General features: G+C 35.3%; 1 protein-coding gene across 1 annotated transcript; it reads left to right on the forward strand.

The window, feature by feature from the left end:
- The first annotated feature begins 2,215 nt into the window (after positions 1-2,215).
- LOC149779891 (chymotrypsinogen A-like) lies at positions 2,216-9,897 on the forward strand. The gene is made up of 7 exons (XM_089936580.1): positions 2,216-2,293; positions 2,843-2,928; positions 4,852-4,949; positions 6,688-6,769; positions 7,240-7,402; positions 8,992-9,140; positions 9,624-9,897. The coding sequence occupies exons 1-7, from the start codon at positions 2,251-2,253 to the stop codon at positions 9,780-9,782; spliced, it is 780 nt and encodes a 259-aa protein (XP_089792706.1). The 5' UTR covers positions 2,216-2,250; the 3' UTR covers positions 9,783-9,897.
- Positions 9,898-13,372: the final 3,475 nt, after the last annotated feature.

The following is a 13,372-nucleotide window of genomic DNA, read 5'->3' on the forward strand; positions in this document are numbered from 1 at the left end:
GTTGCGCCTCTTCCAACTTGTTTTCTTTTTATTCGAGGGAAATCACAGTCTAAATGTTTTGATGAAAGTATCCAATCAATTAAAAAATTTCAAGTAGTTATATTCGTTGGTCCAAAAAATCATAAATATTTTTATACATGTAATATTGCCTGTGCAGACGTATTTGTTTTCCTTCAGAAGACGGCGACCTCATTCTGTCACAAGTTTTGGAACTTATCGAAGGAAAGGCCAAAAACGACGACGACCTTATATTGTTTTGTTTTTCATATTTGTGGAACAGACTCATTTATGAAACAATTTTATTATATATATACTATAGAAATGAACCAAGTTCCCAGTGATGATGGAGGGAGAACATTTATGTCAAAGCTATATCGATGTCAGTATTAACAAGCTACTTTCTCTCACGGGAGATGGATTAACAAGCTACTTTCTCTCACGGGATATGGGTAGCGGGACGACGGCATCGTAACTAGAACCTGCTATCATACATTGCTGGTGTTCATAAAAAGCCAAAACCGTCAAATGCAAATCTGCTGGATATTTCCAACATTCTCAACCCAACCAAGATCGTCAAATAAAATCTGCTGGATATTTCTAACATTCTCAACCCAACCAAGACAGTCAAATACAAATCTGCTGGATATTTCCAACATTCTCAACCCAACCGAGACCGTGAAAAACAAATCTGCTGGATATTTCCAACATTCTCAACCCAACCAAGATCGTCAAATAAAATCTGCTGGATATTTCTAACATTCTCAACCCAACCAAGACAGTCAAATACAAATCTGCTGGATATTTCTAACATTCTCAACCCAACCAAGACAGTCAAATACAAATCTGCTGGATATCTCCAACATTCTCAACCCAACCAAGATCGGCGAAACTCTCAACACGTTTAAGACCGAAAAGAAACCCAACCAGCAGGAAACTTTGTGCCACTAAAGAAAATGTGAAACTTTAACAATCCATTATGCATCTACAAACTGCGTGTTTAACATTAAAATGGACTACTTTTATTGAATGCAGTCAGAACGCACAGGATTATGTTCTACCGTTCACTTTTATTCCATTTGATTCACTCTCTCTAGTCTGATGCAATTCGATATTTACTTTAATGGTTTCTATAAACAAAGATACACTGTTCTTAAAAATTTTATAGGCTTTTCTATTCACATTTTCTACTCTCTCTCTCTATCTCTCTATCTCTCTCTCTCTCTCTCTCTCTCTCTCAGGCACACACAAAGTAATCTTAGTGGGTTTTACCCCTTCGCGTTAATTCACTTTTTTTTTATTTCATTCACCCAGCACTAATGACGTCATTAATCAATATTCCACTTCATAAAACCAAACTAAAGAATACCACTTACATGAATCTTGCAGCATAATCGTGGGCTACCAGAATATAGATTACGAGAAACAACATACGAGAAAGTTGCATCATACAATAATTTTCAAATTTTCAAATATTTTAATAATTTAAATTTGTGCATTGTTGTGACGACGGATGAAATTTAAAATCAACATCACAACAATCGTTTGAAGAGCATTTGGTGTACAACACACATGGTCATCAAGTTTTATCCGCAGTCCTAATGTTGAAGGTAAAACACTGAAAATATATGGAACAATGAAAGGTACATTTTCACTAAATATTCAGGATATGAATACACCTGCATAGTTTTGTAATAATAATTAGTTTCGTTTAAAAATATTTTATTGTGGAAAACAAATTTGGACAATAAAATATATTTACTAAATAAAGACGAAGGCCTCCACCGTCTTGCCTGTAAGCAGTGACTGCTATTCCATTTCGAGATATTAGTTAGATACAAAGTGAGATGAAATATTTTATGTGCGTGAGAGACAAAGAGAGAAACGGAGAAACAGAGTTTGATAACATCAAATTTGTAAAACTTCATGGATAGATGGCGTATAAATTCTTTCTGCAGTACATGCATCATGTACAAAAACTTAGGCCATAAAAGAAAAGAAGTGCAATAACGTTGGGAAAAGACCAGACCGATCGTGAAAATTTGACGAATTGGGCTCGTTCTTATTACCTAAGAGTTTTCTCGTGCTTAAACAGCACAATTTGAAGTTAAATTGCCACTTGAAAATGTGGTTATACCGTACTGATGACGGGAAACAAGCATCTGTCAGGAGAAGGACAAGCTTGTATAAAAGCGTTCAGATTTGAGATAGATCGTCAGCATTCAGGAGATCGTTCTGAACATCACAATCAACATGATTTTCACAGCTCTGCTGCTTGCACTTGCTGCCACCACTGGTAAGTCTCTCTCTCTCTCTCTCTCCGAGATCTATTTTCAATATTTCACCATCAGTTTCTATTAATGCAACTTGAAGGGTCTCTTTCAAAATATGTAATTGTACACGAACAATCAGCAGAAACTTTGCTGCCGTGAATCAACTTTGTTATTGAGGCCATACAGTTTTTATATTGACTGCATATCATCATGTACTATTTTGTAACGACCGGAGCAATGATATAGAATTAAACTCGAAATACAATACACATTGTTAAAACAGACGTATGCTTAGAGCTATAACACATTTATAATGTGCCTCTTTGAATCCTTGTTCGTTTTATTCCTTAAGAATGGGTCTTTATTTTTAAAAATATCCTTTTACCCAAAAGAGATTCGCGAATTTTCTTCGTTAGAACCCCCTTTCCTCGTTAGAACCTCTTTTCCTCATTAAAACACTTTACAGCCCCCTTTCCTCCTAACAACCTCTTTTCTTAATTATCAAAATACTCATTTTGTAATAATAATATATTTACTTTTTTATTTTACCCAATACTTTTCTTCACCTCCAGGTTTTGCAGAAGTGGTACCAGAACATTTCTATCAAGGCCGGATTGTGGGAGGGTCGGAAGCATCCGCAGGACAGTATCCCTGGCAGGTGTGTGACTTAACCTAGACTTCAGAACTTATAATTGCAGATACTTTTTGATTTCTCGCACACACTGATACAAATAAATAATACCGAAAAATCGACGTAATCCATTAAGTTTGACAAAAATATGCTGCATGCATATATAACAGCAAGAGATTAGTTTATTGTATTTTCATTGTAGATACCGTACGCTTGATTCATTTGTGTGTAAAAACTAATAATGATCCCAATCTTTAACAGAAATATATATGAACATACATATCTAGAAAAAATAACGTGTCCTCCAAGCAAATTAATACAAACTACATAAATTAAATACACAGTAGCGTATATTTAAAGGTGGAATAAATAAATAAATAATACAAGAAATATACAACTCGAAGATCATTGCCGTTGGCCGATGATGCCCCAAAATCAAGCGCCAAACATTGAGAGACCGGTGTGTTCGATCTCAAAAAGTGCTATAATATATAGTGCACATTAGGGACCTTCATATCATTATTGAAGGATTTCATATGATCTATAAATCCTTGCATTGGTGAATGATCCAAACGTTTATAAAAGTAAGAAATTCTTAGGGGCTTACCTATTTTAGCCACAAGTCAGAGGTGGGGTCGGGGTCGGGGAGTATAGGTGGGTTTAATCAATTTGCTGTTAATTTCGACCGATCATCATGGTCTATATGGACGCTTTTGGTTAGGAATTACTTTTTATTCAATATGGTGTTTTCCGTCTCCTCTTCTAACACAAATGTAAGATGTAATTCATGTATGTAAGAGCCCATTTGTTTCTCAGTTTTGTCCAATGGCACAAGATTCTCTGGTCTTCCAGTGGATCATGTTACGAGCCTATGCTCTTAAAATACGTAACTGAAAAGATTAAAAAGCAACAAGCTTTGTAAAATTAAATAAATAATTTATTTCCCTAGAACACAAGGTGAAATTGAGAATAAAGAACTTACGGTATTGCGAATTAAATCCCAAAATAATCCCAGAATTTCAGACACAAGTCCTAACAATTTAAAGTCTTGAATATAATTCACAAGAAGTCGAACTAATTCAGAAACTGAAGGTATTGATGTGTCTGTTGTAGCTTGTAAAATGCTGACGTGTCAACATTCTTTTGTTGAATCATACTATAATAATTTCAGCTTTGGATTCATTATAAATTCCAGTTAATGTATCTATCCAAGAATTTTATCAGCGCACTTTTGTATTACCAGAGAAAACAATCACTTGAATTCATTAATTTGAAGAAATAAATTTCAGCACAACTGGACGCAACATACAATACAATTTGAAAGTGCTAGATCTAAAAGCACGACAGAAACTTTTCTTCTGTAATGAAATTATATAGTCCTCTACTTGATATCAGGTCACTGTTAGCATTTTCTAAAACAAAAACTATTACCAAAGAAAAAATATCCATCTAGAATGATCCTGATGTTTACAAAATAAAAAGCTAGTAATTACTAGACACCTTTTACTAAAATTAGCAGTCTATAATGAGGACTATGTCAAGTACACTAAGAAAATTCCAAACCCTAGACCGGGACCCAAATAATCATATTTACTTCTATTAATAATAATTCTGATTTTAAGCCCAGGCAAAAAGAGAATAATTTAGCTATGTGTTAGTTGTTTACAGAAACAAATACAAAACGTCCATTCAGGTCAAGCAGAAAATTAACTCAATTTCGGACAAGGTCAAGTCCAACATACAATGTTACATTACAATAGCATATAAGGAAATAAAAACTTAAAAGAAACTAATGAACAAACAATGCAAATTATATATATATATCTGTTATCTAGATTTTATAAATTGTGTATCTTTCATGGATGTGTATATTTGTCGAGGGAAGAAATATTAAATTCTTTATAATTGTCATTTTCACTTTTTAGCGATGGCTAATGTTTCCTCTTCCAGGTATCCTTGCAGAGTTCCACGGGATCTCATTTCTGCGGCGGAGTTCTGATCGATCCTCAATGGGTGCTTACTGCCGGCCACTGTGTTGGCACCAGCAGGTACGGCTTTGTTTTTAGTGTCTCCTTCTTATCTAACATATCAAGTCGGGAAATAAAAACGTTAGAAGATAGAAAGAATTCAATATATATATATATATATATATATATATATATATATATATATATATATATATATATATATATATATATATATATATATATATATATACATACATATATATATATATATATATATATATATATATATATATATATATATATATATATATATATATATATATATATATATATATATATCGACGTGATGGGAATTAATTATGTTCATATTTAATAATGTAGCTTACTCCTGATGACCTAGTCGTGTATCGTACCTATGAGCCTTTGATTATGAGTCCAACGCACTAATAATTGTGACACCACGGCTTCCGAGTATTTTTTAAACATACCAATAATGTATTGAAGTGCCTTAAACTGATGACCAAAAAATAAACAAATTGAAAGCAGCATGTAAGTTAGTCACACAATTGTAATGAACGTTGTAAAGAATTTTATGTGATTTTGTTGATTTATCAAGATATTATATCGAGATTTTTCAATTCGTCTGACCTCAAATTCCTATTATTATTATTATTATTATTATTAATTCATGATCCATATGTAAATTTATAAGGAGAACGAATCAAGAAATATTTCTGTCCCATATATCCCACAAGCCTTTTCATGCTTAATATAAATTAGAATGTAATTAATTTGAACTCAGTTATGTTACAGTAACCTCCCCTTTTGAACATATCTTTATAATATGCTTTTTAACTGTGCTTGTCGAGACGACTAAGTATTTTTGGAAGAAAAGAAACTCATCCGCAATAATTATTATGCAATTATGTAAGTTCATCGAGCAATGGCGTACATTTTTGTTTGCAATACCACATATCGCACACAACCACAGGTAAATAATAACACCTGATTTTTTGGAAAGAGTTTCGTTAATGAGTTTGTCATATTAACCTCGTACAACTATTGTAGAGACAGTCGTGAGTTTGAAATGGCAATTGTATACATGGTTACAGTTTACACTCTTGAGATTCTTCATACACCTAGTTATAGCTTAAACCATACAGACGATCACGTAATACCAACTATTTCATAGCCTAGTTATAGCTGAGACCATTCAAGTAGAGACCAACGTGATTTTGAAACGGCAATTGTATACATGATTACAGTTTACACTCTTGAAATTCTTCATACAGCTAGTTACAGTTGGGACCATACAGACGATCACGCAATGCCACAGATTCACGTGATACCAAATATTTCATAGTCTTTTTAGAGCTGGGATCATAGGAGATCACGCAATACCAAATATTTTATAGCCTAGTTGCAGCTGGGACCATAGAAGATCAAGTGATACCAAATATTTCATAGCCTATTTAGAGCTGGGACCATAGGAGATCACGTAATACCAAATATTTCATAGCCTATTTAGAGCTGGGATCACATAGATCACGTAATCCCTAATATTTCATATGTCTAGTTACACCTGAGACGATATATACTGTCCATCTCTAATCTCAGATATTATTGCTATTGTCATTGGTTTTGTTCTTTCTCTTCCTTTTCGTCTTTGTATTATTATTAGCAATAGTAATAGTAGTAATTGTAGTAGTATTTCCCGAACTGTGGACAATTTAATGTGTTTACATAAACACAAATTCCAATCTATGAATTCACCATTTTCTTTGAGCTGTTAAAAATGTATTTCCCTTCCTTTTGTAAGCATCACAGCGGTACTCGGCGAACACAGCTTTGATGTAAACGAGGGAACCGAGCAGAGAATAGCTGTGTCAGTCATAAAAAGGGTAAGCAAAATGTTTCCTTCATTAAATTTTGGCTTTTGGGAACAAGAGTATGTACATCGAAATATAGTAAATATTCAAGGGTTGATTCACATAATAGGATTGGGAATATGAGATTTTAATATATGCTATTACATGCAGTAAATTATGAAATAAAATCAAATTCCTTAAACCATGAATCCCCCTATATCCCTGTTACCATAGACATCTACGGACAGCGCTAACTAGAAAGTTGGAAAAGAACACACTAGATTCATTCATAAAGTAAGCAATGATACAATGAATCAAACATAAAGACGGAGGGAAGCTTAATGTCCTTACAATTGTTTAACTACCTAAGTCTTATTTATATTTTATTGTAATATGTACATGACAAAGAACATTTATTTACCACCTGAGAGCAACACTTTTTCGAATAGTACCCTGTATTCGATTATATTTTGTTTCATTTATTTTCCAAAAAAAAAAAAAAGCACGAGAACTACAACGTAGGTGCCGGCACATATCCTAATGACATCGCTCTTCTGAAGCTTGCGACGAAAGCTGTACTCAACAGCAGAGTTGCTGTTGTCGATATGGCTAGTGGTGGAGAATCTGCAACAAACTGCTACATTTCTGGATGGGGGAAATTTACATGTATGTATATCCTAGCAGATAAAACCGTTCATGTGTGCAGGCACACAGGTAAATTATTGACCATTTTTACTGTCATTTATTCGCCCAAAGATTGACAGTTTCATACTATTGTACATATACAGCAAGGAGTTGTCTAAAGCATCTGTTAGACATGGTCGTTGTTGCTGCAATTAGGGTTAATTATTTTGACCAAGTGTTTCAAAGAATCACATTTCTCGAGAGGGCAACAAAGACTTGTTTAATAGACTTCACATACAACATTGTGTGTAATCCGTAATATTTGCCTCAGGTTCTTAATACGTAACGTAAAACAAATCTGCATAATATTCGACGCCGTTGTCGTCAAGATTACAATGCATTTTTACAATTAATAACCATTACATACAATTGTGATGTTGATATATCATGGTTAACATTTCAAAGCTGAAACACTTGGATTATATTAACAACACTATGAAAGATGGTATTCACGACCGGTTATTAAAATGACAATCATTCATTTCACACCATTAAGAATTACATTAAAAAATGTGTCGAGGTCGCTCAATTATTATTGGTTGCATCTTTCTACAAGATATATATATATATATATATATATATATATATATATATATATATATATATATATATATATATATGAAAAATGTGCAAATATTTCTTGACATAGCAAATTGTATTGACTGCCACCACCGAATCTGAAAAGGAGTTCGATTTCTTACATCGGATAGCGACGATATATACTATTTTATGGTTTCTGTTGGAACACGTACTTTATGGACGACCTCGAAAAGCTCATTTCATCTATATACGGTACAATTACCCTACACCCATACTTCCGGTGTAGCAATTTCATTGGTTTCTAGACAGTATAAATCCAAAGTTAGACAATAATGTTAATTGTTGATTTCCATCTGTGATATCCAGTGACAATAATGGCTTCAAGTGACAACAACGGCTTCCTGGGACAACAACGGCTTCCAGCGATAATAACGGCTTCCAGTGACAAATAACGGCTTACAGTGACAATAAACGCTGCATAAAAATAGACAGAATGGGTAAAAATAGCCTTCAGAGACGAAACCAGTTTTTGAGTTTTGTGGAGGCAGTTGCAATCTTTTACGCTGATTTAGGTTACACGCTCTTGCTTTAGGTTACACACTCTTAATTTAAAGAAAGAATTGTCTTTTATTTATTGAAACTAGAGATATCAACACCTCTCATGAATGTTATAAGACATGATGTGCGTTGAAGGTTTTGATCAGTTAGGTAGGGATAATATTAAAGAATAAGGGTCACTGGTATCTTGCAAACGTACAGCCACTACAAAAATGAATCTTTGCTTCAGCTTAGTCTGTTGCCCTTGATATTACACTCACAATGAAATAGTTATTTAATATCCTGATATAACAACAAATCCGTTTACTCAGCACAGGTTCGAAGAATTGTATATTACTCCGTTTATGGACAGCAATATGACAAACGGAAAGAACTTGACCTGATGTTACCAGTGTATAATCGATCTTCCACAGTTCTTGTTCGTACTTACAAAATGTATGTGCACTTATCTCAGTTGAATTAATCTCTTCTAGCCACGAGCGGCGTATCAAGGGTACTGAAACATGCGGCTATGACCGTCATCACCAAGTCTCAGTGTCAGAGCGTGTGGGGAACAAGCAGTGTCCTTGACAGCCATATCTGCATCCTCAGCTCGACCTCCGATCCCGCCTCTGCTTGCAATGTACGTACTCTGCAGACTCCGTCAGTTTAAATAAGTTTTTCCAACATATTTTGATCAGATTACAAACCGGTTTGTAGAAACACGGTCTGTGTTTTCTCCTGGTTGCAGGCAGTACTGTAGCATACACGTTCACATAGAAGACTCTTTCGTAGCCAGAACAAAAGTCATTTCGTTATTGTCTCAAACACAATCCACGGCTTTGCCCGTTATTTTAAGAAGATAATTACTTTTATAAGCTTTAATATAGAGCATGAGGCATTAACTGATGCTCTACTAGGTTCAGCAATTTTAACATTTTGCTTGGTTAAGTGAAACATAACAGAAATTATACATGAATGAAATATGAATTCTTAAATGAATTTTTTAAAAATTGTGTTGCGACTCTAATGAATAAATAACAAAATGATTTTGTAATTTGATCTCCGAAAATGTTATTCGATGCTTTCCATGAAAAACAGTTTAGAAGTCTGTAATCTTTCGCAGGGTGACAGTGGCGGCCCCCTGGTTTGTAATCCTAGTGGCAAATGGATTTTGGCAGGAGTGACGTCATGGGGTCACAGCAGCTGTCCAACTTCCACCTACCCCAACGTGTACACACGCATTTCTTCCTTCCGGAGCTGGATCTCCACGAACATGGTTTGAGCAGCCACAGAATGGAACAGCGGCGCTGAAATTTATCAATAACAATGTTTATTCCCCAGTAATTGTTTAACGCATTCTGTTTCTGTTGATTAAATAAAAACTTTATTCTCCATTATATGACTCTCCGATAGTCACCAATATTGTACCACTGAAATGGGTGTGACGTTCTTTAAACACATAAAATTTGAAGTTGTATGTTACTACGTCCCGAATGGTTGCAGTTTTGTTTATATTTTAGAGGTACTAAGACTTTTTACAATGGTTTTATTATGGTAAATCATCTTTTCAAATGTAGGTTTCTATAGCACCCCTTTAATTCTTGAATTTTGAAGCTGCATACTTTCTCGACCCTACGGGGCTAGGTTAACTGTCATAATCATCTGCTAATTTAATGATTGGACTTTAGAGCTAAGGTCAACATGACTCAGATTAGATCAGATATTTGTAGCACTGAATTACATTGAAAGGTCAGAAAACTCTATTTCATTTCATGTAATTTGTTGTACACACATATTCATACTGTCACCAGAACCATATTTCTTGTCCAATACGTGTGTTAACTTTGATCATATTGTTGTGTTGACTTGGATTGAAGTTATTTAGTGGCAATAACTGCTTTAGTAACAAGAGAGAAAGAACGGGACCACTTATATATTGTCATTTGCTGACTCTTATCAGTTACTCTAAGAAATTTATGTCTGCACAGGCTTAATTAAACTTGAACACTTTCCGTAAATAATATTTATCAAACCAGAGCTGCCACTATGTATAGCCAAGCGTGTGTTGAAAATTGGCGTTAAACCAACAAACTGAAATCAGAGCTAAGTACATTTCTCATTATCAGGTAAGACATATTTCGCAGAGGCTAAATTTAATTTCAGACGGAAATTACTGAATTAGGGAAGGATAATTGGACAGAAATCAGATTAATAACACATTGTCAAAAGTATATTGCGACAAAGGTGTGTCTTTATTTTTATATGACATCTGGTCCCTAATCCTCAAATTCAAATTGATGGGTAATAAAAATTGTCAGAATTAAGGCCGAAACTCCGCTATAAAATGGAGAGGGGTTTTCTCTTCAGTCTAAAATTCGGCAGTAGCTGAGAAATCTTATCATGATCAAAATATGTAGTTATTGCATCCAATTGTAGTCATTAAGACAAATCCTATAGTTTTCTGGTTTTTAAATGGATTATTTGCTAACCAGTGAAACAGTTACCTGCATTGATAAAAAGAAGACTTCATTTCCCACTTGCTGTTACGCTTCGATTATTATTTTCGCTTCGGCACCTTTGATTGTAAATAGCAATTCTTATATTACTAAAGTGATTGTTAAGTATAATTGCTCAACAAGCTGTCATTTTCAGGTACAAAACGGACACGCGCTTCTAAATACCTTTATTTACTTGAACGATTGAAATCCAGTGATATAAAATATTTACTTGGGGAATATTTTATCCGGCGATTCTACGTCGTGGTGTCTTGGTGCCAAATTTACTTATATAATATTGATTCCGCCACTGACGAGTGTCAGAAACGATCGTTCTTGTTTTCGCCCAAGAACTTTACACGAACACGTGCGTTCCTTTTTTAAATAACAATCGGGGCTTTTCTCTTCTTAGCTGAGTCAATGTTGGTTCTGTATATTCGACGGGAGACCGCTCTAGTGGCCGAAGTAGTGTCCGCCTCGGATGCAGGAGGTCGTGGGTTTCAGCCTCGGCCAAGTCATACCAGAGACAAAAAAAAGTTTCTAGCAGCTGTTTCACTTGGCGCTCAGCATTAAGGGGTTAGTGTTATAACTAGTCTGCCTGGGGCCAGAATAATGTGGCTAGGTGGAAAATGATGCTTCATGTCTGCGGCATGATGCCCCATTGCTAGACATCACTATAAATCGCCACACTGCAGAGATCGTAGCGATATTAATAAAATTGTTTTAAAAAATAAGTTAAATATCCAAATCACACACACACACACACACACACACACACACACACACACACACACAAGCACACACACACACATTCCACTTCATCGTTGTAGAAGCAATGCCCGAGTGCTTTCACGCCTAGTTTAGTCTGCGTCCGGGTGTTTTCACGTGCTTATGCTACCATTCCAAGATGGTCGCGAGCTGGTATTGAAACACCCGGGTTATCCCAACTGTGGATTTCTATCTGGCCCTTAGCAAGATTATATTGGAGTGTATATGAAGATCTTGTAACACCATTTTGAAGCTTATGTTCCTGGACATTTGGAGCAAAATTTCTATTAATTTGAGATTCCATTGTCAGCCGGTGGAACAGCCCATCAGTAAATTCCACAAGATCTTCACCGTGTTCAAAATCCATGATTCATCTTATTCTTATCAAATCTTAACAAAAAGACAAAATCGGTTAAGTACCCGAATATACAGATATTGAGTCCTACCAGCTGAATTTCATCTCCGGCGACCAGTGATATTTTTGCTGTACATATAAAAGATCCGTGAACATTGCCGTCTTTGATGCTGTACGTTAATGATGAACTATTACGTCAGCTATCATTTACAAATATTGCCATTTTAATCCACTTGCCTCTATATCCAAATAAGATCGATAGCTATGATCCAGACCCATGCACCTTTAAACTTGAAGTTTATGTCTGTTAAAGTCATCCGCGTCAGAATATAAAGCAAGTCGGCAATTTAATATGCCGGAATGTGTCTTTATCTTTCGCTAAATAATATTTCGTTGCATGGTTTCCATCCCGTTACTACACGTGTTGGTGAGGGTTTTGATTGTAGCATCTGGAAGGTTTTTACATCAACATATTGGTTCATCTATGTATTATCAGTATCACACCAACGTCTTTGACTCCATGGTTCTTGGTGATTTCATAAAGATTCTTCGCGATCATAGAACAACGGTTTTCGTCGACGGGCGTTAGCTCCACTGCTTAAATTATTAACGATATCAATCCCGTATGAGTCAAAATACAAAATATGTCGATGTGTTGCTAGTTGTGTTACACTCAGCTTTCCATAGACCGTTGTCGAATCCAGGTTAGGAATTGTGGTTTCCCACGTGCTTGGGATAATGGCTCCGAGTTCATAACACATAAAACACATCAGAAATGCTTTACTGACTCCGTCATCGAGATTAAATAAGAACTGGTTAATGGACAAGCCAGAAGCGTCATTTCACAGTGATGCCATATCTGAAAATCTTTGCGAGTCGTCCCTGGTGGTCGAAGGGCTTTTAATTGTTCATTTGTCTACTAGATGTTATACATTCTACAAATCGCCTTTCTCAGACTCATTCCGGAAGCAGTTTCGTCAGCCTTTTACCGCTTTTGTAACTGCGGAATCCGCAGCCACTAACAATATTGGAATGGCCGCGAGGAATGGCAATACTCCACCGCTCTTTTGCGATTGTGTCACTTCTGATTTTGATAATATTAATGCCACAGATGTATTCTTATGTTCGGCGGCATGAACCATGTAATTATGAAAAGTCGTGTCTGCCACAAGGGGACATTTCTAGTTTACTTGGCAGATAGAGCCTTAGTATGAGTCCGTAATTTTTTCCTATTGCGTTCTTTATTTAAGTCCA

The sequence above is a fragment of the Sinohyriopsis cumingii genome, chromosome 16 (genome assembly GCF_028554795.1).
Source record: "Sinohyriopsis cumingii isolate HCF-2022 chromosome 16, ASM2855479v2, whole genome shotgun sequence".
Classification (NCBI taxonomy): domain Eukaryota; kingdom Metazoa; phylum Mollusca; class Bivalvia; order Unionida; family Unionidae; genus Sinohyriopsis; species Sinohyriopsis cumingii.

Coding starts and splice junctions, on each gene's coding strand:
- LOC149779891 (XM_089936580.1), top strand. CDS start 2,251: ATGATTTTCACAGCTCTGCTGCTTGCACTTGCTGCCACCACTG. Junction 2,294..2,842: donor TGCACTTGCTGCCACCACTG/GTAAGTCTCTCT, acceptor CTTCACCTCCAG/GTTTTGCAGAAGTGGTACCA. Junction 7,403..8,991: donor TGGATGGGGGAAATTTACAT/GTATGTATATCC, acceptor AATCTCTTCTAG/CCACGAGCGGCGTATCAAGG.